Raw genomic sequence first — 24,074 nt, forward strand, 5'->3', positions numbered from 1 at the left:
AATCTGCATTCTCAAAAGTAAGGATTTCATGTGAAGTTCACTGGCCAATCTGCGGAGGCTTCAAAGTTGACATTGAAAATCTGTCCATGGAATTGATGGAATATCTAAACAGGGGCCAGACCCTCAACTTGGGCAAAGTGTCATAACTCAGCTGAAGTTAATAGAGCTATGATAATTTTCACCAGCTGAGGATCTAGGCCTAGGCCAGGGGTTCTCACAACAAATTTTTTGGTGGCCTCAAAGTGCGGCCACCAACTCTTGCTGGGGGGTTACGCTGACAATTTTTCTTAAAATACTTAATTTACTTTAGGAAAAAATATATATGCACAGACACATGTCCAAATTATTGTAATTTATTGAATCTGTGTTATTGAGTCTGCAAAAAAAAATAACATACAGCTGTCTCTCTTCTTTAGTGGACCTAAACAGAATAGAAACAGAAATAAGGCGCTCTGCAGGTTATTGTCTTTTTTGTTGTTGTGTCTTTTCCTTTTTTTGGTTGCTTTTTTAAAACAGACTTGCTAGCTAAAAAGTCTGCTGCTGAGAAAAGTGATATTAACAAACATACAAATATCACTTTTCACAGCAGCAGACTTACTCAGTCCTGGCAAGCCCGGGGACAAATTAAGTCTTGGATGGGGAGGTCGGTAGGAGGGAAGTGGGGGACAGGGGGAAATGCATAATGAGCCAGCGGAGGCAGCGGGAGCCAGGGACAACGGGGGGTGAGCCCCACTGCTAGGGGTTGGAGTCCCGGGGCCAGAGCCTGCTGCCTGCTACACCAGGGCTGGAGCCCAACTCTACATCCCTAGGAAGGTGGGGAACTCATTAGCTGCCTCTTCCTCCAGCATTTGAGTCTCCAGAGGGGGCAGGGTCCAACCCCTGCTGGTGGCCCTTGGGGAGGGACCACTGCTTTGTCCCCCCAATCACTGCCCAGGAGTCTGTGGCTGCAAGAAAAGCCCCTGGTGGCCGCATTTGAGATGCGCAGGCCTAGGCCCTCACATAGCACAGAATATATTGCCATACATAGGTACAACAGCAATCTCTAGGGATGCATATTTTAATTTGTCCTTGTTTTGTTGTTTAGACATTCAAGATCATTTGATCAATTTTCCCCCGTTTAATAAGTATTAATCAAATGATTCTCCATCACAAAATTAGGCTTCCCACACAAAGCAGCGTTTCCATTTAAAAGAAATTATCATTCTCCCTCCCCCTATGATATTTTGAATGTGCTTAAAATAACAACATAAGTATAAGCTGTGCGCAAGAACAGCAAGAAAAAGTTTCTCTAAAAATTTTTTTTCGTAAATTTTACACACTCTATTAGAACTAACAAATGCAATATAGGATTGTTCCATCATTCATGCAGCACCATATCTGTAGAATCTCAATTTTATATGTAATTACTTTATCTATTAACATACAAATTGAAGCAATGTAACATACATCCAAACTGTGCACATAAGCACAAAGCGGAAAACTAAGGAAGTGTAATGACTCTTCTTCAAACTTTCTCAAAGATAGATTGTGCTTAGTCCATTAACTCATCATTTAACGTTTTCATTTAGTTAGTTTGTTTAGTTTATTTTGGTTGGCATTCCACCAGAAATTCATGTACAGGAAATGTGTTTTCCTTTCTAAAATGGAACACTTAGTAGATGACATACAGCAAAACACCAGGAGGTAAAGTGGAAGTTGTAACACAAGAATATGTTAAAACTAGACATAATAATATTGCATTAGATTTTAAAAAATTACACACACACACACACACACACACACACACAGAGTCCAGGGGCCACCATTATTTATTACTTGAAAATGATGTGAGTGAGATTCTTGTCTCTGTTCCCACCAGTACACAAACAGCCTCAGTGGAGTTACTCTGGATTTATACTTGTATAATAGAGTTCAGAGTCTGTCGCAGTGTGAGCAAAAAAATTATCTTATTGTACTTTGCTGAGATCCAGACTGTGCCCAAATCCTGTCGCATTTTCCTCCACAACATTTCTAAGATCTGACATTTTCTGTCTAGATAGCAAAATTCTCATCTAGGCTCTCTATCTCCAGTCTTACCTGCTGTAATTACTTGTTCTCCTTCCCCAAATCCCACCTTACTGTCTTGTTACATCGCTCCACCCTATTATATCATGTTTGAGATGACCTATAGACTCTTCTGGGAAATTGTCTCTTTTTATCCATTTGGGAGGATGCCTAGCAAAAGTTTGGGCTTTGTAACAAATAAGCAATTATAACTGTTCAACACTTTATTATTCACTATTACAGACTATTTTTTTAATCCACCCATCTTTAAATTATTTATTAAAAATCAATACTTCACTATTAACTTCAGTGTCACCATCATCAATCTCTGTCCTTTAACTTTACATCTTGGTCAGTAATAATTACTTTGGTCAACCAAAGTCGATTTAGATCTCTACCAAAAGTCAATTTTTAATCATTAGAATCCAGAGCCATACGGTTCATACAAAAGATTCAGCTGTCAATTTCCAAGAATTATTTTACAGTTGCCTTTAGAATATTTATGGTGCTATATTAAGAAAAAAATAAGCCAGATCAATATTATTCAGCACTGTTCCAAAGTTTAAATCACAGCAAGATGGCAAAGCATCCCATTCTGAGAGGTGCTGAGTGCCCTCGATTTCTAACAACTTCATAAAGCATAATAAATAGTAGTAAACAGACAATGAATTAAAGTTAATGGATACTAAATCAACTTAAAATGTTGACTGGGATTGATTTTAACCAACTGCAGCAAGACACCAGTAACTCAGCCTTCCTGGGTAGCCAAACCTTTTCATTGCTCCCCCAAGCTGTTATCTCCACCCATCAAGATACCAAAGTCATATGAAAGTTTTATTCCATGATTGGAGATGCAGTAGGTTCACAATCCCTGCCCATACTTTCTGTTAAGCCAACTGCATACAGTACAAACTTGTTTTCAAAACATCCTGATCGTGGAGTCAGAACAATTTTTCTAATTTTAACTTTCAGCTGGAGAATACTGCCAGCAGATTTCTGCTGATAATTATTCATGTTTTTAAATGAATTTCCTTTCATCGTTCCTGGCCTCCAACTATAATTGCTTTGCATAAGCACCCTTGCAGTCCAGTTTTACTGTTACAAATGTTCACAGAAAGTATAGTAGACACCAAGTTTTAAATTTGGCTCAATCACTAATTCATTCTGACAACCAAAAGATATCACGTGACTTACTTCATCAAATAGAACAGAATACACATAGTGAATACTGAACGTCAAATACTCAGAGGTATGCATCCGATGAAGTGAGCTGTAGCTCACGAAAGCTTATGCTCAAATAAATTGGTTAGTCTCTAAGGTGCCACAAGTACTCCTTTTCTTTTTGCGAATACAGACTAACACGGCTGTTACTCTGAGAGAAATACTGGTAATCCATAAAGCTAAACCATTTTCAAAATTTCATCGAACAACTGAACATATTGTTTTGATGAAATCATAATCAATTTGCAACTGATCAAGCAAAAAATTTAATAATTCTACCACTTAAATTATTCATTGCAAATAACTTACTTGCATCTTTCAAATGATTTTGTAAACTTATTCATTGTATCTGCATAATAAAAAAATCATGTTGCAGTAGGGATGTACAACTTTTAAGTTTCATTCAGAATATCATGCTGGGTTTATCAAATACTTAATTATCAGTATATTTAGGGTATCACTGGGCATGCTTAGTTAACCAGTGTCTAACGTATTCAAAAGTTACTGTATCATTAAACAGTATTTTACTGACTGCACTCGTGTCTGCAATCCTGCTTGGTCAGCAAGTAAGGGATATTTATTTAATGTTATGATACTGAACTGACCTTTTGTGTGTTTTCAAATCCCTATTCATCATCATAAGTCAAACTGAAGAGAAAATTAAAGTGCAGTTGCCAGAAAAGTCACTCAGTAAAAATGACCATATGAGAGTTCCTTATTGAGTCTCTCCCCCTGATTTCCAGTTTGAGGTTCCTTAGTCTACAAAGATTTCCCACGCCCTTCCCCGCGCTTTAAACTCCAGTTCTGCAAACTCAGCCTGCGTTCAAGACATTAAGTTGTGTCCTTTTGCCCCCTACATCACCACCAGTAAATAAAGACCCTCTAATTAGCATTTAGAGGGCATTTTTTTCTATTAATGAAGCAAGAAGCAGAAAAGAATCCAGCACTGAAAAAAATGCTTTAAAATAAACATTAACACTATCCATTGAATTTATATAAACATTGAATTCTACCAAGCCTAGGTAAAGTCTAGTCTACAGGCTGCAGGAAAGGGCTGGGAACCAGGAAATCATGGGTTCAGATATGACTGATGCTTGGACAAGTCACCTAAAAAGAGTATTTCATTATTGCCCCAAAACTGCAGTCGCTGGCATTTAGCAGTGGATTCTTTCAGTCAGACATCTAACTGGAGATTCCAAAACACTCCATTCTACAAAATTAAGTGCTCTAACATCTCACGTATTGACTCTTTTCAGAGTCTTTGTCAGTCATTCAAAATTATCGCAAAAAGGTCGAAGTTTTCTGCAGTTGAAAAGATTTGGCCAAAGGAAGATTATGATTTTTCTGCCCTTTGCTGCGCCAGTGACATTTATTATGCTGTTAAGAATGCTAGTCTCTCCCCCTTGCTGTCTGAGTATCACACCCTTTATGTCTATGAGTAAAGAGGAACAAATAAAAACCCATCCGTTTTTGGAAGTTCCGAAGGTAATTGCAGGGGTGGGGTGGTTTGTTTGTTTGTTTTATTTTTAGATTGTAAAAATCTTTCATTCCAACTGGTGCCCCAAAGAGAACACTTTCAGAATAAGACATGACGGAGAGCTTTATAAGTAAATACACAACTCAGCCAGCCTTGTTATAGGAGAATCTCCGGGGAAATATTCGTTTTACCAAGAATTTGCTACAAATGTTGAGAATCTCAAATCCTGCTTAACTTCATCACAAAGAACTGTTTCTGAACATTTACTCTGATCTAAATTAAAATAAAGTAAATTAAAAGTAAGCTTTCCTATGTTTTCAGAAGGAGGTTGTTACCCTTAGAGACCACTATTACTGCATTTTCCAGAATTACAATCACAGGGTTTCACTAGCAATTTACCATCGGAACCACTAAGCAGACATTCTTTCCCTGACTTTTTAAACAACTGAAGATCTAAAATAATGGAAGATTAAGGGAACACGGAAAGAGAAATATTCAGATTAAACATTATGTCACGTTCACTAGAAGCTGATTGTTCCCAGAAGTACACAGACAGTCTGTAGATGCTTTGAACTTGGAAGTGAAGAATGTTATTGAATAAAATTTTCTACAAACAAGCTAGATGTTTATATACAAGCCTTGACAAAATTGAATTTTTCATATTTATATCTGGAAGAGCAGCAAGACAGCCTTTACATATGTAAACATGAAGGAAACATGAAATCACACCAAATGTCAGATTTGGCTATCAAGTTCTAGCTAACAGCAGAATTCTCCATAACTACATACCAAAGGACCTGTAGTTTTCAGCTATATTTTATAAGAAAGAGCCATGGGAAGAAAATTAAGTGCCAACACCAAGAAGAAAGACTGCTTGACATGGGACCCTTTTCAGTGTTCATTTTATTTATTTGTAAAGACAGACTAAATAGCCTATTTCAAGGAGCAATCTTCTACAGTTTATACATCACACAACCACACCAAACAGAGTGGTTTTCCTTCCTCTAGTAAGCCATCCCATGCTTTCCACAATAAAGATGAACAAACTCTTGAAAGACGTGTGTGCCCTTTTTCGGTTTTTTAAGTGTGCATGTATTTTAAGTATTATTGAACCACTTGGTAAAGTTGTGTGTGTGTGTTCAATATTTCACCCTCACTTTAAAATCTAATTGTAACAACCCAATAACAGGTTGGAATGCTTTCAAAAGCAGTGAGCAGCTGACGGAATGAGTAGGCAGAGAGCGAGTTGCAAAACACATATTAAAACTAGAAAAGACATGGGAGCTCTAGCAGTTTAGTAGCGAAGGATCACTGGTGGTGTTCCCTTGCCTAGGTGTATATTTTGTTAAGACAATTAAAGGATATGTGTTTTGCCTTATCACTAACATATCTAGCATACAGAGTGATGAATGTGAATATGTTAAATGTAACAACTAACGTCCCCAGAATGAAGGATACTTGTTGCTTCCAGAGTAGCAGCTTTTAGTTTTACACCTACATCTTTTCTCCCTAAGCTCCAGCAAAAAACCGATAACCAATGAAAGATACAATTGGTGTCATGCTTTCACGGTTGTGATTCAAACATCAATCCTGCAACTGAGCTATTGGTTAACTGTAAGTACTTGGAGAAGGAAAACTTGTAGAACTTAATAACATACATAGAAGGCTAGCAAAGACTATTCAGAACAGACATGGATGGCTGAGTTTTGTTTGTGCCCTGAGCAACATTTCATGGTCTGGGAAGGATTCAGATGAGTTCACGTGTGAAAAGCAACACTGGTTTCCACATAGGAAAGATTCTAATCACTCTAAATATTAGCATACTGTGGAAAAGGCTTCTTCATCTTATTGCTGAATATGGTTGAAACTATAAATAATTTTTATATCAATAATTTTGTTCTATCACTTTGGAAAAAAATGGATACACTGTTTGTTCCAGGTCCAGACTCTCTGACATCTCTCCCTTAAAAGTAAAGTTCAGCTTTGAAACTTCTCCACATCAACACCACCATTTATGTTGGTATAACTTATGTCACTTATGTCAGTGACATTTGTGAATAAGCCAACCCCCCCACATGATGTAAGTTATACCGACTTAAGAACTGGTGTGGACAGCGCCATGTCAGTGGGAAAGCTTCTCCTGCCACAGCTGCCAACGGTCATTGGAGATGGATTATTTAAGTCAACAGGAGAGCTCTCTCCCATCAGCTTAGAGCGGCTACACAAGAGAGTTTACAGCAGCGCTGCCTTAGACTACTATTTGTATTACTGTCATACCTAAAGGGCTCAACCAAAACAGGGTCCCACTAGGCTAAATTCTGTACCAGTGTAATGGGTTTGGAGAAGGCAATATGGTAACATCAGGTATAGCATTTCTTTCCCTTTTTTGTACCTCAGCTTACCTTTCTGCTGTGATAGAGACCAGAGCTAGGTCTGTTCAGGACTTCCATATAATGCAGAGTTAATCTGATAAAAGGAGAGTGGCACACAATCTCTAAAGAAAAATGTTCACTAAATCTATCTATATGAATACACTACAGTTCAGGGACTGGCAACCTTTGGCACGTGGCCCGCCACGGTAAGCACCCTGTTGGGCTGGGCCGGTTTGTTTACCTGCCACGTCCGCAGGTTCAGCCAATCGCGCCTCCCACTGGCCCCGGTTCACCGCTCCAGGCCAGTGCGGGTGGTGGGAAGCGGCGCAGGCCAAAGGTTGCTAATTGCTGTTATAGTTTATGACCCTTGAAACAACTGTGAATACTTTCAACACCAACTCTTTCAGTATTTCCTTCTCCCCTCAAACTATTAATACTTGTTACAATCAAGTTCAAATGCAAACTATAATTATGCACATGCATACATACATACATTCCCCCAGGACTCTTCTCTGGGAGGATTTACCCTTCTCAGTCTTGGCGGAATGGGGTCCTAACTCTCTGTAGGGCATGCAAACTCCTTAATGTCTGGGAAACTCAGATCCAACAACATCCTCTGAATTTTTCAAAATTATAGTATGTTTTCTCTACCATCACAAAACTGCGTCAATTTCAAAACCATTTCCATTTTTCATGCGCCAGTTGCAGAAGACTTAAAGGAGGGAACTATATTTCTTGATCTTAATGGGTTCTGAAACAACAAAGGCACACTCAAGGAATGAAAACTCAAAATTCAGCTGAGTTCATCTCACGTACATTTGCATGACTGGGATTTTAACAATGTCAAGGTGCAGCACTGCAAGTTACATGACTGTAAAATGAAATCCTGTATTTATTTGTTTTTCAGCTGAATGTTACAAATGGCAGCTGAAATGATAAAACAAAGAAAGAGGAAGTTAATTGGTTCTCATTATTAAAGCAAACTGAGATATCACTCAGAGTTCTCATATCGATACATTTTATATTAATCTCTCTCTCTCTTGCTATTACCATCACCACCACATGAGCAGTTGGGGGTGGGGGGGAGGAGAGACAAAAGGCACTGAGGGTGAAGAAAAGCAGCTCTGTTTTGCTCCTACCTAGCACCTTTAACTTTGCCCATGTTTAGTCATTTGTACCCAGGATCCACCATTAAAAGCATGTGCCTCTACTATTTAAGCTAAAAGAGAAAAACTCAACAGCTGGTAGCAGTAATAGGCTATTATACTCTATGTCACCTAGCCACTAGAGCAGGCCACAGTACACTTGGCTAATGTGTTACACACCTCCTGACACTCTATACTAACTTAGAATACAAGTTCTGTTACTATAACACTTAATGCTTTTAATAGCTCCTCCAAAAGTGTTGAACAGGTGTCCCCTGTACAGAGAAGCTATAATTCTATATTAGCTATTACTGTACATTGCCCAACACACATCTCTTTATTACAAAATGTTAGCGTATTCAAACAATTGGGCTGAACAGTGCTAATCTGTTGCTGAACAGTGCTAATTAGCTGAACAGTGCTAATCTGGTGCACATTCTCACAGCACCCAAAAGTCCCATGAAAGTCAGTGTAAGTTAGGGGTACGGAATCTAGTTTCCTATTGTCCACCTCAGTAGTTGCCATAGAACTCATGGAACATTTTCAAGGCGACACAGTCGGTCAAGAAATTTCAAGCACCATCACAAAGGTGCTCTCAAAAGTGAACTTTGTAAAACAACATCTTGGTGTCCAGGTTTACTGACTGTCAGCAGCACTCATCAGGCTGAAATTTATTTTCCTGGCCAGTCATACGGGTCAGCATCCACTGACTTCTGTGGTTACGGTTACATGTGTTACTGCTTAGTGTTTAGGAACTTAGACATTTTCCATTTCAAAACAAGATTTTTCTAGCTGACAGCACTTTAAGGTAAACCTGCTTTCTGACAATTAAGCAGTGTTCTCACATTACCACCAATAACAAAGATCCTGTAGCATGCATGAAACAAAATAAAATCCAGCTCTTATTTCCACAGCTGTATCGGCTCTGCAGTGCTGAGAGGAGTAAAACTTGTTTTTGTCAGTAAACAAAACAAATGTGACTCAGAGGACACAAAGAGTACAGTTACAAGCAGTAGCTAAATGCCATTTTTATAGCTACTTTCATGACTGTAACCACTTTCCAGTGGTTACTGTTACATGCAGCAGCTAGTCAGTGGACTATACTGACCTCTGCCATGTGACAATGGTATGAGCTTTGTAACCCAGACTCATGTCAGGTGATTGGGGATAGAAAACAAAATACCAGTCTCTTACCAGCCTTCCTGTGTGCCACGACTTTATTACACTGCCCCTCTTCAGGATGGGGGTGTTGTACTGGATCACATAGTCAATGATATTTCACCCAGTTATTATTTCTTCTTATTTTATATTGCCATAATATCTGGAGGCCCTAATCCCAATTGTCATATGATCCGATCGTAAGAAGTTACTTTACTTCTCCCTGCATCCTGAAACAATTTGACCCTGATTTTTAAATATGGCCAGACCTCAGCCTCTGATTTTGCACCCAGATACAACAGTGGGTGCAACTTTACAAGCATACAGCACTACAAGTCCATTTTACTGCACTCAGACAGCTACCAATCTACCTAGACGGTAATATATCTAGGTGGTATAAAATGCACATGTAATTATTTGTGCCCCAAAACTGTGTTCCTAATTATTTCTGAGATCAAAATTGGATGCCATTTTTCGTCAACAGATTTTTCATTTATTGTCTATCCAATAGAAAGGGATTCTGGTTTTTTATCCTCCATAATACAACAGTGCAGTATTTTAGGCCTTTGCAGCATCTGTCATTTGTTGGCATGTCTCTTCCCATAAACTATTTGCATGTAACTGACAGTCAAAATCTACAGATACATTTTGAGTCTGCCCGTAAGCAAATATTACTGGTAAAGTGTAAAGGAACATTTAAACAAGCACATATACCAATAGCAAAGAAAAACAGACAAATTATAGGGTAATTAACATACAAATGACGATCCAGTTGTTAATTACTATCTGTTCCAGGCGTTCTGTATGAGCAATTTACCTTAAAAGCCTTACAATATGTATACAAGTAGAGTCAGCAATTAAACACTTCAACTCTCCTCTGGCTTTATTAGAGAAAGATGACAACTTCTGCATATGATTTTATTTGTTAGATGTGTTTGAAGTTTAGCTGAGGGAAGGACTGGCAGCACAAATCTGTAATTTAAAGTGCAAAGTTGTGACCTGTCCTTGAGCAAAACAGCAAAATGTATGTGTTCATGGAGTGCACATCTAACTTAATAGACGTTCCCAATCTTGAGCCAACTAATAAAAATAATACTCTGCACTTAAACAGTGCTTTCCATGGAAGGCAGTGTGGTCAGTGATTAGAACAAGAAAGCCTCACCTTCCCTTAGGGAAGGCTGCTGGCTCTACCTACTGAATAACTATGGGACTTTCTTAAATGCTGTCTTAGCACTTGAGAGAAGCAACAGTACAAAACTAGAATTTGTTTAAACAACAGTAATTGAGAAGCAAGAATGCTGCTGAGCCCAGTGCCAGAGTTAACTCTGACAGAGTGGCTGTACCAGATGGAAAGGAAATTGAGTAGTGAGGAGGAAAGTGAGACAAGAAGGAGAATGATCTGAACAAAAAGGCCAGGGGAACAGAAAAGAAAAGAAAGGGAAAAAGCAGACGAAAGAGAAGGAAGATGGGATTGCAGAAATAGGTTAATAAAAGGAGACCTTCCTAGACCTCCGGAATATGAAAACGTTTCAGCAGTACTAGATCTAGACCTACTTACAATGCAAAGGATTTTCCTTTGTATGCACTTTCTTTCTCAAAGAAACACTGGTTTCTCCTGGATTCAAAAAGGAGCTCGTAGATACCTGGAGATTATCTTTCAATGTATAATCTGAATACTGGCTGCCTTCAGCAATCCACACAGCTAGGAAACCCCTTCGTAATGATACTCTAATAGGCGGATCCTCTGCTGATGTAATTTACCCCAATTTCCACTGAGGATCTGGCCTTACAAGTCCCTGTTGATATTTAGAAGCAGACATTCCATTTGTTATGGATTGCTAGTCTGCTAGCTTTTCTAGTGTAATTTGTTGCACTTACATTTATTATTAGGAAAAAGAAAACAATTCCAAACTGCATAAGCAACACTGCACTGAGGACAAGGAGAATAGAACATATAGTGAGAGATAGGACCTGCACCACCGAGCATACAATCTAAATAAAAATTTAAAAAGATAGACAAAGAGGGAGAAAAAGGGAGTCACTTTACAGAGGTACAGAAAGATTCACTGACTTGCCAAGGGTCAGACAGGAAATCTTCCACAGAGCCAGGAATTAAACCCAGATCACCTAAGTTCCAGTCCAGTGACTTAAATACAAGATCGTCATTTCTCACCTTACTAGCATTGATTTTATTAGCATGCTAATTTTCATAAATTAGTGCTGAATTTATGTATTTACTATGCTCTTCACTTTGTAATTATTTAAATCTAAAAAGTTACCCACTACCACACACACCTTATCTTCACAAACCATTAAAGTAAAAAACGAGTTGAATTTGTCTTCATCATGACAAATAATGCCAGATCTGTCCTCCTAGCAACTGGCTACATCAATAACCTTATTTTGCATGTGACTGTTTTAGAACGACTGTTGTTCTTCCTTTTCTACCCAAACCTTACAATATTTTTCTTACTGAAATGAAAAATCAGCAATATCGTCTCTACAGCAAAAGTGTCTTTTTTATTAAGTGTAGTGAAACATTAAAGCTTGAAGCATCATTTGAAACTAACCATACTATTTTTCATTTGCATATTCAAACATATCCAAGATCAAAATTATATTCTGAAATTCATCGCTGACTTTAATTTAGAAATATCAGAAAAATATATGCTTTTAATATAAGTTATTACTTTGCAGACAGTTTTAAAATTAAACTGCATCACAGAATTGAGTCAAGAGATGCTGAAATAATACATTGTACTATGACTGAATTAAGAACCAATTGAGTAGTAGGAAAGCTATGAATATCACAGGAGAAAAAGATCTTCAGTTTAACTAAGCCTGATATTAGCTAATGCATGCTGAGGATAAGGATCTCTGTTTTAACATTATCTTGGACACAATTTCTTTGCATCCCACATACTTTTAAAGCCCATTACAGTCTCCATCACTATAACACTCTGTTTATTCCCAAGGATGTTGTTAAATTGCTTTTGGAGTTTACTGACTAGTCTACACTACAGTCAGAGCAAAGGTGTTACTACTGTAGCAATAAAGTAGAGAGGTTCCAGGGCTTAAGTTCAAAGGTATTATATAGACTCAAAGATTTCTGAAGCCTAATACACTGGAGTAGGTTAAGCAAAAAAAGAAAAAAAAAATCAACAATTTTTAAAGGCAAAATTAATGCTCATAAAAGATGCCAGACGGACAGCTTAAAAAAAAAAATCAACAGCCTCTGTACATCTACAGAAGAGGCAACAGCAGTAGATCAAAATCTAATGGATCATTAGGAGGGCTAATAATGAGATAGGATATATTATTTATCTCCATTTTATAGAGTAGGAATCAGAGGGTAAGTTGCCAAATGTCACACTCAATAAGCTATTGGCAGGAACAGAACCCAGATCTCCTGATACCCAGTCCAGTGCTTTAATCCCAAGTCCAGTCTTCCTCACTTTCAACACAGAACAGGTAAAACACTTATGTGGGTGACGTAATACTTTATTCACCACAGTTTCAGTCCTTGGCCTCTCTGCTGAGAATTCCAGTAACAGAGCTGGAGGGCTTGTCTAGACAAAGAGCGTGCAGCTCTGGGATGTCAATCTATCCAGCACTAGCCTGCCATGCACTAACTGAAGTGGACCAGGCTGCTCTGCACTAAAAGCTCCCAAGTGTGCTTTGAGCTACCCCACTTTGAGCATCAAGCACACACAAAGTTTTAGTGCTGAAAGTCCACATGGACAGCACAGCGGGGGTGGGGGGTGGAGGTGGAAGGGATGATCCCTGGTACTCTGGCTGCTCCCCCTTCCTGCAGTGCAGCTACTTGGTCCCCACTCTACTCTCCCCCCACCCCCTCCCAGGGGCTGTGTTTGCACAGACGCCCAGGCTGTGTGCACTGTCAGGGTGATGAGTGGGAGCTAGCCTCAAAACTTCCCTGCAGCCTCCCGGAGATCCCTTATCCGTACTTCCCTGGGGGGTGCTGAAACACACTGCACCCCAAGCCCTGGGGATGCACTTCCCTGCTCCACAGCCAGCAGCAGCTAGGCGTGCGTGCTTCCTCTGATACCTTCATTTTATGATAAACTTCAAAACAAACAGACAAAAATAAATAAAAACCCAGCCAGACCAAAACACCTTCATTGAACATCCTGTTTAAAATATTAAGAACTGCAAAGTTTCATTTTAAGAGTTTGACAGCCCTGCCCCCTGATGTCCTAATTAGCCTCAGAAAAGGTGCACGTGGACATTTTCCTGCCACTGTGACTCAGTCTAGAGGTGGAGATCCCCAACTCTCAGATTAGATGATAGTTCAGTATAAAGCCTTCTCAAACTACAGTCATTCTAAGGAGACAGCCACCAAAGGAGCTAATTATGTGGTTTATGTACTCATGTGCTCCTTATGGCACCTGAGTCCCATCAAGAGCACTGCCACAGTTAGGAAACAAGGTGGGCAATAGAGTTTTCCCCACAGTGCACCACATTCCTAGGGCTAGAGGGTCGACATGAGGGAGGGGGGTGCTTTAGGCACTTTGAGATGCATTTACTTTGACTCAGATCTGTGCAGTGCGGTGCAGCGTGGACCCCAGAGACCTAGGTTCGAGCACGGGTCAGAAAATTCTTAAGTTGGGTTAAAATGCAATGTAGATGCTCAAGCCCAAGGTTCCCCAACATGGGTCAGCTGACCTGAGTCCCATTAACCCTAGGCTTACATGGCTGTGTAGACATACTCTTAGTTCATGGCAGGCTAGTGCAAGGTAGATTTACACCCCAGCATGCCATGCACTAACCTTCTGTCTAGACAAGCCCTTAGTGTTGACAACTCTCACAATTTTAATCACGAGTCTCATGATATTTGATGTTTTACTTGGAGCCCCAGCTCCTGGAAACAAGTGATTACACGAGAAACTGAGCTTTTTAAAAAAATAAATCATATTTAAGATTCTAGCCCTCATGGTTGAAAAGAAATTCAAAACATAACTCAGGTGTACCCTAAAGGATCAAAAACCAGAAGGCAAATAAAAAAAACCCCTCACATTATTATGTATTTATTTTTAATTTTATTATTTTAAGTCAATCTCGTGATGGGGGGCGGGGTGCCTGACTCATGAAGTTTTGAAAATTTATAAGGGGTAATATTGTGGTGCTAGCCTTGGTGGTGGCTTTGTACCATGGACATTTCGGCTCAGACCCTCAAAATGTACTGATTTCAAGCCACTAGGAATTGGCTTACTCAACACATTTCACACAGGATGACAAACAGGTTACAGCTTTCAGTCTCTACCAAACTGAGCTAGACTGGAACTGCAACTGAAATCTCCCGCGTGATCCAGGCCTCACTCCATCTCCAGAAAAAGCAAACATTGCATTACATAATTTACATTTTCACAGTATCTTGGCTGACAGCAAACATCAGTAGAACAGGAATTTAACTTCTGGTTAATTAGCAAAATTTTATTTGAAAGTAACAATGTGGACAAGCCAGTATACCAAAAACGTATACATTTAAAAAAGACCCAACAGATGCAGCACCAAGTTCAAACGTCACAGCAAGCACCATTTTATGAAAAGCCTGCTTCACTGCCACAATTTTTGGTTCTTAGGTCCCATTTAGCTTGTCTTCGTTTAATAAGCCAATCATATTTTAGCAGGAAATAAATTATCTTTCATTCTTCGTGACAATGCAGAAGAGCTTCCCACACACCTGCAGCCTGTTTCACAGCTTTAGATACTTCAGTTAGTCATCCAGACCATGACAAGCCAACAAAACACCTATAAGATAGGACCAGTTTTCCCTCTCCCATGGTAAAACCTGCAGGAGGGGGGGAAAAAAAAACAAACCTGAGGTTTCAGAGTAACAGCCGTGTTAGTCTGTCTTTGCAAAAAGAAAAGGAGTACTTGTGGCACCTTAGAGACAAGTACTCCTTTTCTTTTTGCAAAAACCTGAGGATCCCCTAATGAAATTTCCCCCACATTGTTCTGTCAGTGGGGTGTATAGTTACACAGAGAAATACAGATAGCAGAATGAGCAGGTCTGGCTCCCAAGCTTCACAGGGTATGTCTACACTGCAATTAGACACCCAGGGCTGGCCTGTGTCAGATGACTTGAGCTCATGGGGTCCAGCTGCAGGGCCGCTTAATTGCAGTGTAACTGTTCCAGCTCAGGCTGCAGCCCGAGCTCTGGGACCCTCCCACCTCACAGGGTCCTAGAGTCTGAGCTCCAGCCCGAGCCTGGACATCTACACTGAAATTAAGCAGCGCCAGAGCCCCAACCCAAGTCAGCTGGCATGATCCAGCCAGAAGTTTTTAATTGCCATGTAGACATACCCACAGAGCGTCCCTGGACAGTTAGTCCCATTCGAACTATAATCAAGGTTTCTTGGCCGCTGCTAATTCCAGCTGTGATACTGACAGGCCAGCTCAGGTTACGGCAATAGGCAAATTCGCTTGTGTGTGAATAGCAAAGAAATGTTAAGCATAGTAATTCACTCGAGTGTTAATTTAGTTCAAAGAAAATGTGACTCATATTGTCTTCACTTATCTATAACCTGTTGAATGCTATCACATTACCTTATGTATATCCATGTACTGAATTAACCGTAGATCAAACGTTTATGTTAGTATTAAGATGAGAATTTACTTGACATGTAAACTTCATGAAAACTAGTGGAATGTTAGTTGTATTGTTCTCACTTATCTGTTCCTCTTAATGGCAGGCATTTGCATGATGTATATCCTTGTAACTAAATAACCCTTAAATGCAGATGAAGCCTTGGGGGATGCAAATAAAGAAGAGGCTAACTTCAAAGCAAGTGGCCATTGGTGTAATAACTGGAGGTCAAAGACTCAAGATACATTCCTCCCTCACCGTCAACAAGGAAACCCACACATTGGTAAAAGCACTGACAGCTTGCTTTCTGTGTGGAAACACTACAAATATGGAGTCAGGGAACGATCCTGCATCCTGTTGTTTGGACACTCACAGGGAAGCGTTCCAGATGCAAGACAGAGATTCCCAAAGTTATTTTGCATAATTCTGAAAGACTTATGGAAAACCAGCAGATTACCACAGCTCTGCAATTATTTTGGACGTACAATACCTGTTAATGTATTTTACTTGCTTTAACCTCTCCATAATTCATTTTCTTAGCTACTAAACCGTTAGTTAGTTAATTAGAGAAATTGGCTGCCTGCGCTGTCTTTGGTGTGAGATCGAGAGTATCCACTGAGCTGGAGTAAGTGACTAACCCTTTGGGGCTGTGAGTAACCTAATGCAACGTGATATTTGGTATAGCAACCAGTATCACAAAGTCCAGTTTGTCAGGGTGGCAAGGTAGGCTAGAAACCTGAGGGGACTATTTGTGACTCCATGGTAAGACTAATACAGTGATCCAAGAGGGCACACTTGTTACTGGCTTGGTGAAATCTAATCATTGAATATACCACCAGTTTGGATGTCTGTCCTATTTTCTGACAGTTTAACGTGAGATTGGCATTCACAGTTGTGAGCCACTCCAGACACCATGACACCAGCACCTTCCTTAAGGGGGGTTCCCCACTACAAAAAAAAAGACCACATAAAAGCAAATATAGTGGCAGGCTGTATTCCTTTCCCAGATATCTTCTGTGGAAGAAGATCACACTCTGCATGGACACAAGGTTCTGTACTATTAGATCCCAATGTAGATTCCTAGCTAAGATCACATTTAAAAGTCAGATGTATCTATTATTACAGAACACCGAATGTTTCCTTTTCTGATGTTACATTCCCCATATCATGGTAATTTTCTTCCACTAAGCTAGAATTTGACTAATCTACAGCTACCATATAATATGTGTGGTGTAATGTCCTGCCTAAATTATCAGCTGTTATGAGAATAAAAAGCTATTCAAATTAGAAATTAGAATGATTAAAGGCTCTTAAATTAATGGCTCTATTGTCCTTCCATAACACAATGAGCCAGGTCATCAACTGGTCTATATTGGCACAGCTACCACTGATGTCAATGGAGCTGCCACCAATTTACACCACCTAAGGATCTGGCTCCAAACAAATACAGCCATAAAATCCTACTACTAAGGCTACCATAACACACTGCCAAATTTGCAATGGCTTTCATTTCAGTTTGTCTGCACTGCTTGGCAGTATACCTATAAACACGTTTATTCTCTGTGGCTTGTATTATGTTACGGCTACAGTGGAAACCGTGGTAGCTCAAACATGGTGCTACAGCTCACTATCTTTGTGCCTATAAAAAGACTTACTAGTCACAACCGTAACTTTCACACACTGAGAATTTGGGGGTGTAGTTTACAACGGGTGGCTGGTAAATGTGCCCCTCAGCTCAGGAGGTCTGTGCTTAGCTCATGAGTGAAAAGATGTCTGTCATCTCAGCATCATCAGTGGGGCATATTGGTTCACATCACAAAACCACCACACAATTCTTCACACTTCAGGATGGCTGGCAGCCTCTGCTTAGGCAAATTAAATTTGATAGGTAATTGTAAACCTTCCTGGGAAGCAACGTACACCTTCATTATGTTTGCCTCCTGCCTGTCTCATTCCTAAAAATTAAATCCAGAATGCGTCCCAAAATGAACAAAGTATATTTCAAATTCCTATAGGTAACCATTAGTCACAGCATAGAGGTACAACACAAGGATCTCTACACCTATTATGGCCTACCTTGTGGCTACATAGGGTATGTATGTTAAGACAGGGCAGCCTCTCAGGCCTGACTCCACATCTACATGCCCCAGGAAACTTTGTGATCGTCACAGATAGGTCAGCATGGAGAGTATTGAAGAGGGAGCGGCCAAATATGCAGTAGCCCCAGCAAATGGTACAAGTAGCACGGAGAAGCTGTGGTCCCTATTATACTATGTAGCCTGATACAGTGGCTAGGAGGCAGGATGCAATCTTGCACCCTTGACCCTAAATTGGGGAAGGTGGATTTCAACTGCTCATTCTACTTCAGTTCACATACGCTAAAGCTCATTTACTCTGACTCTGTGTGGGTGAAGTGAATTTCACCTTTAACACACATGATATTGTAGGTTGGGAGCTAAATAACATTCACTTAATAACCTTTCATCAAATATTGATTTTCACTGACTATTTTCACTGGAATTCTGAAATTAAAAATTAATCTTAAGGAGTAAGGGCCTCAGTCTACTCTACTAACACATGAAACCAAACACTCACTGAGCCAAATTCATTGCTCACATAATTCCACTGAATTCAGTGTGAATATACACATGAATAAGAGTAGCATTCAGTCACAAGAATATGGACCAAATTCTTCCATTGTTAATCAAGCAGAACTCTTATTGTTTCCAACGAGCGTTTAACTAGATCACATTGAAGACGCAAGAATTTGGCCATATATTATTAAACTATCAAAAACTAGAATCACAACACTATATTTTTGTAAGCCTGCCACTCATTTGCTTGGAGCCCAATAGAATTTCAACTGCCCCATTACAATTTAGTTAAGGATTTTTTTAATTAAGCAAAGCACGCTTTTATAATATGCACACCGACACTTTGCATCCTGTATTAAAGCAATTTTGAGCATTCATTTAAACAATGCTGCGGGAAGGGCAGCCAGCACATCCCTCGGCCTGCGCCACTTACCCCAGCCCCCATTGGCCTGGGACGGCCGAACCTGCAGATGCTGCAGGTAAACAAACCGGCCCAGCCCACCAGCAGCTTTCCCTGGAGGGCCGCGTGCCAAAGGTTGCCGATCCCTGATCTACAGTAATGCTCCTAAGAATGAGCCCCACAAAAATCCAACACAGGAGATGTTTCTGAGTTCCTTCTATTGATAAAAACGGTTAAGAAATGTATGGCTACACTTGCACAGGAAAAAACAAACATACAAAAAAACCCACCCTCACACAAAAACCACCCACCACACACATTGGCCAAAATGTATGTCTTCAATATTTTGACTCCAAGCAAAAGTTTTACAGCTCAGTAATACATTCACCCTCCCAACTTTCCCCCCCCCCTCTATATATAAAAACAGTAGAAATTCTGATATCCTTATCTATAGTATGGCTAAGGAAGGGCTGTTCAACAACACACAGTATTGCTCTTACATTGCATCTCATGTGAAATTCACTCATTTTGTATTACTCAAACCTATTTTCTCCTTATAACCCCATATTCTCTCTTTCCCCCCCAATTTGATTGTTTATGTTTATGTAGAATTTTGTCACCATTTACCCAAGAAAGTCAATGTAAGCATTCTGAGTTAGCTCTAGGTAGATGGGTTACTGGAAACTAACAAGATTCTCTTTAGAGGTACACAGTGCTGTATAGGAACCTCTATTTGTGAACCCCAAAACATTTTGAATGCAGGCAAGAACCCCTTTGAAAATCTTAAGACATAGTCTGGGGACCCCCTGGGGGCCACAGGTTGAGAGAACCACTGGTCTCGGAAACACTTTGGCTCAATGTTATTTTATGATCAAAATTAAAGGAGTGAAAATGGCTCTGTGCCTGAAACAGGCTCTGTTACATCCCTGAACTTTCCACCATTGTTATCCAGCAACAGTGAGCTCTTTTTTACAATTCTAGAGAGATAAGTGATCTCTCTCTCCATCCAGGGGAGTGACCTTGGAACCATATAAAACTCTGGAAACTTAGGGCCAAACGTATCCCTGGCCTTATTCCAAGTAAGTGAATGGCGATACACCCAGCGGACAATTGGGTCCAAGAAGATGCCCACACGGGACCACACAGAAAGCTGGCCCTGCGCTGTTGGATCCCGGGCGAGAAGGGGGCGTGGGAGAGATGCTGAACCTCGGGACCTGGGATGGCTGGTCAGTGGTTACTCCTCCCCACATGACAATACGCCGCTCTCTTCCCTACTCCTGCGCGGCCGCTGCCCTCTCGGCGAACAACCCGCCCACCTAGCCTTGGGCAACGGGGGGCACCGCGCATCGGTAGCGCTCGGGCTCGGTGACAGCGGCCAGGCTGCTCCTCCTTCCCCCGAGTCCCTCTCCCAGCCCAGGGCCCGGCCAGGCTGCACCCGCGTCTGTGCGGGGCCGGGCGGAGGGGCCGCGGGGGCGGGCGGGGGGTGGCGCCGATGTCCTGCCGGGCAGGGGGCGGCCGCCGCTACTCACCGGGAGGGTTTACAGCCGCCGGCGTTGCCATCTTGTCTCGGAGGCGAATTAAGATAAATGCAAGCGGGGAGGGGGGGCGCAGATGGGGGGGGCGATGCTCTAGGCAGCCCGGCCCGGCGCGGGAGGAGGAGGAGGAGGAGGAGCGAGCCCCGGGGCTGCCAGCCACACAAAGGGCCGGACGCGCAGCGCCCCGGGGACGGGGCGGCTCCTTGTTGCCTTGGCGCTCCGACTCCCTGCGCAAAGCGGACCTTGCAAGATGTCTGATGCTCCCGCTTCGCTTCTGCTCATGCTCCAACGCCCCGGGCGGCCGTAGCGAGCATGTGCCGGCCGCCCCGCACATGGGCGTTGGGACGGGGAAGCCGCTGCCCTCTGCCTGGGCCCCCGAGCCTGGCTCGCTTCCGGGCAGCGCGGCGCGGGGACGCCCGGCTCTACAGGTGTGGCCCAGGGGTGAAGGGACACCGCGCTGGGGCCGCTAGCCTCGGGCCCAGGCGGGACTCAGCTGGCCGGCTTGGGGCCGCTTCCCCGGGGCCCATCCCTGACAAAGCAGCAGGTTGCTGCGCAGCCTGAGTCCGGTCTTTCCTTCTCTCCCTGCTTGGATGATTTGTTCTCTCCCTGGTGCTCCCTCCCTGGAACTGAAAAGCCAGTCATGGTGCGTGTGGCTAGATCTCCGAAAACATCCGGGCAATGGGCAGCGGCAGTCAGAAGAAAAGCTAATACTGTGCAGAGCCATTAGAATTCCACCATGAGTTCAACAATTTCCATTCCACCATCAACCTCAGCCTGGACCAATCCACACAAGCGGTCCATTTCCTGGACACTACTGTGCTAATAAGCGATGGTCACATAGACACCACCCTATACCGGAAACCTACTGACCGCTATTCCTACCTACATGCCTCCAGGGTCAATCCAGGACACACCACACGATCCATTGTCTACAGCCAAGCTCTAAGATACAACCGCATTTGCTCCAATCCCTCAGACAGAGACAAACACCTCCAAGAGCTCTATCAAGGATTCGTAAAACTACAATACCCACCTGCTGAAGTGAAAAAACAGATTGACAGAGCCAGAAGAGTACCCAGAAGTCACCTACTACAGGACAGGCCCAACAAAGAAATTAACAGAACACCACTGGCCATCACGTTCAGCCCCCAGCTAAAATCTCTCCAGCGCATCATCAAAGATTTACAACCTATCCTGAAAAATGATCCTTCACTCTCACAGATCTTGGGAGACAGACCAGTCCTCGCTTACAGACAGCCCCACAACCTGAAGCAAATGCTCACCAGCAACCATACACCACACAACAGAACCACTAACCCAGGAACCTATCCTTGCAACAAACCCCATTGCCAACTGTGTCCCCATATCTATTCAGAGGACACCATCATAGGGCCTAATCACATCAGCCACGCTATCTGAGGCTCGTTCACCTGCACATCTACCAATGTGATATATGCCATCATGTGCCAGCAATGCCCCTCTGCCATGTACATTGGCCAAACCGGACAGTCTCTACGCAAAAGAATAAATGGACACAAATCTGACATCAGGAATCATAACATTCAAAAACTGATAGGAGAACACTTCAACCTCTCTGGCCACTCAGTAAAAGATTTAAGGGTGGCAATTTTGCAACAGAAAAGCTTCAAAAACAGACTCCAACGAGAAACTGCTGAGCTTGAATTAATATGCAAACTAGATACTATTAAATTGGGTTTGAATAGAGACTGGGAGTGGCTGGGTCATTACACATATTGAATCTATTTCCCTATGTTAAGTATCCTCCTCACACCTTCTTGTCAACTGTCTAAATGGGCCATCTTGATTATCACTACAAATTTTTTTTCTCCTGCTGATAATAGCTCATCTTAATTAATTAGCCTCTTACAGTTTGTATGGCAACTTCCACCTTCTCTGTATGTGTGTGTATATATATCTCTTCTTATGATATGTTCCATTCTATGCATCCAATGAAGAGAGCTGTAGCCCACGGAAGCTTATGCTCTAATAAATTTGTTAGTCTCTAAGGTGCCACAAGTACTCCTGTTCTTTTCATTAGAAAAGAGAATCACACAGAAAATATCATAATCTGTTACATAACGCCATGGTACCCATCCACCCTCCTCCCCTCCCCCAGGGTTGCCAACCTTCCAGGATTGTCCTAGAGTCTCCAGGAATGAAAGATTTTTTTAAATATTATGTCATGTGATGAAACCTCCAGGAATACTGCCAGAATTGGCAACCCTACCCCCACCTCGAATACTGCGTGCAGTTCTGGTTGCCCCATTTCAAAAAAGGATGCATTAGAATTGGAAAAGGTACAGTGAAGGGCACCAAAAATGATCAGAGGTATTTTCAGCTTGGAAAAGAGACGACTAAGAGGGCATATGATAGAGGCCTATAAAATCATGAATGGTATGGAGAAAATAAATAAGAAGTGTTATTGACTCCTTCACATAACACAAGAACCAAGGGTCATCCAATGAAATTATTAGGCAGCAGGTTTAAAACAAACTAAAGGCAATACTTCTTCATATAGCTCACTTGTGGAACTCATTGCCAGGGGATGATATGAAGGCCAAAATTATAATGGCTTTCAAAAAAGAATTAGAAAAGTTTATGGAGGATAGGTCCCTCAATGGCTATTAGCCAAGACTGTCAAGGATGCAACCCCATTCTCTGGGTGGCCTTGGCCTCTGACTTCCAGAAGCTAGGAGTGGACAACAGGGGATGGATCACTCGATGATTGCCTTTTTATTCCTTCTGAAGCACCTGGCACTGGTCACTGTCGGAAGGGACTAGATGGACTATTGGTCTGAACCAGTATGGCTGTTCTTATGTACAGTGCCTTAGTCTTTCCTTTCTCTCCCACTGATTGCGCAGTTACTCTTCTTTGAGTTTGCAATCCACAGAGCACCTTTCAGTTTCCACCTCTCATTTATGGTCCTTTAACATATTAGAGAAGAGTCTGTATTAGCTTTGCACATTTCAAAGCAGTGATGGAGCGTAATAGTGTGATAATTCTGTACAGAGAGCTGTAGCAGTCTATCTTATTCTTGTAGATTTGGCAGTTCTAGACACGTATACAGGGGTGTTAGGAGTTGCTATAATGCAGGGGTGGGCAAACCTTTTGGCCTGAGGGCCACATCTGGGTTTGGAAATTGTATGGCGGGCCATGAATGCTCACAAAATTGGGGGTTGGGGTGTGGGCTCAGGGGTGGGGCCAGAAATGAGGAGTACAGGGTGCGGGAGGGGGCTCCAGGCTGAGGAAGGGTGTTGGGGTGCAGGGGGTGAGGGCTCCAGCTGGGGTGCAGGCTCTGGGGTGGGGCTGGGGATGAGGGGTTGGGGTGCAGGAGGGTACTTTGGGCTGGGACTGAGGAGTTCAGAGGGTGGGAGGGGGATCAGGGCTGGGGCAGGGGGTTGGGGCACGGGAGGGGGTCAGAGGTGCAGGCTATGGGCAGCACTTACCTCAAGCAGCTCCCAGAAGCAGCGGCATGTCCTCCCTCCAGCTCCTACGTGGAA

At 42.0% G+C, this 24,074-nt stretch overlaps 1 protein-coding gene across 3 annotated transcripts in view; it reads right to left on the reverse strand.

The window, feature by feature from the left end:
* Positions 1 to 22,578, reverse strand: part of ARNT2 (aryl hydrocarbon receptor nuclear translocator 2) — a 134,618-nt gene extending 112,040 nt beyond the window's left edge. For all 3 annotated transcript variants that reach the window (XM_084641471.1, XM_084641470.1, XM_084641469.1), the window contains exon 1: positions 20,547 to 22,578. In XM_084641471.1, coding sequence (XP_084497597.1) covers positions 20,547 to 20,886 — 340 coding nt within the window. In that variant the 5' untranslated portion in view covers positions 20,887 to 22,578. The remainder of the gene's footprint in view (positions 1 to 20,546) is intronic.
* Positions 22,579 to 24,074: the final 1,496 nt, after the last annotated feature.

Source organism: Lepidochelys olivacea (genome assembly GCF_965140295.1).
Source record: "Lepidochelys olivacea isolate rLepOli2 genome assembly, chromosome: 10".
NCBI lineage: Eukaryota > Metazoa > Chordata > Testudines > Cheloniidae > Lepidochelys > Lepidochelys olivacea.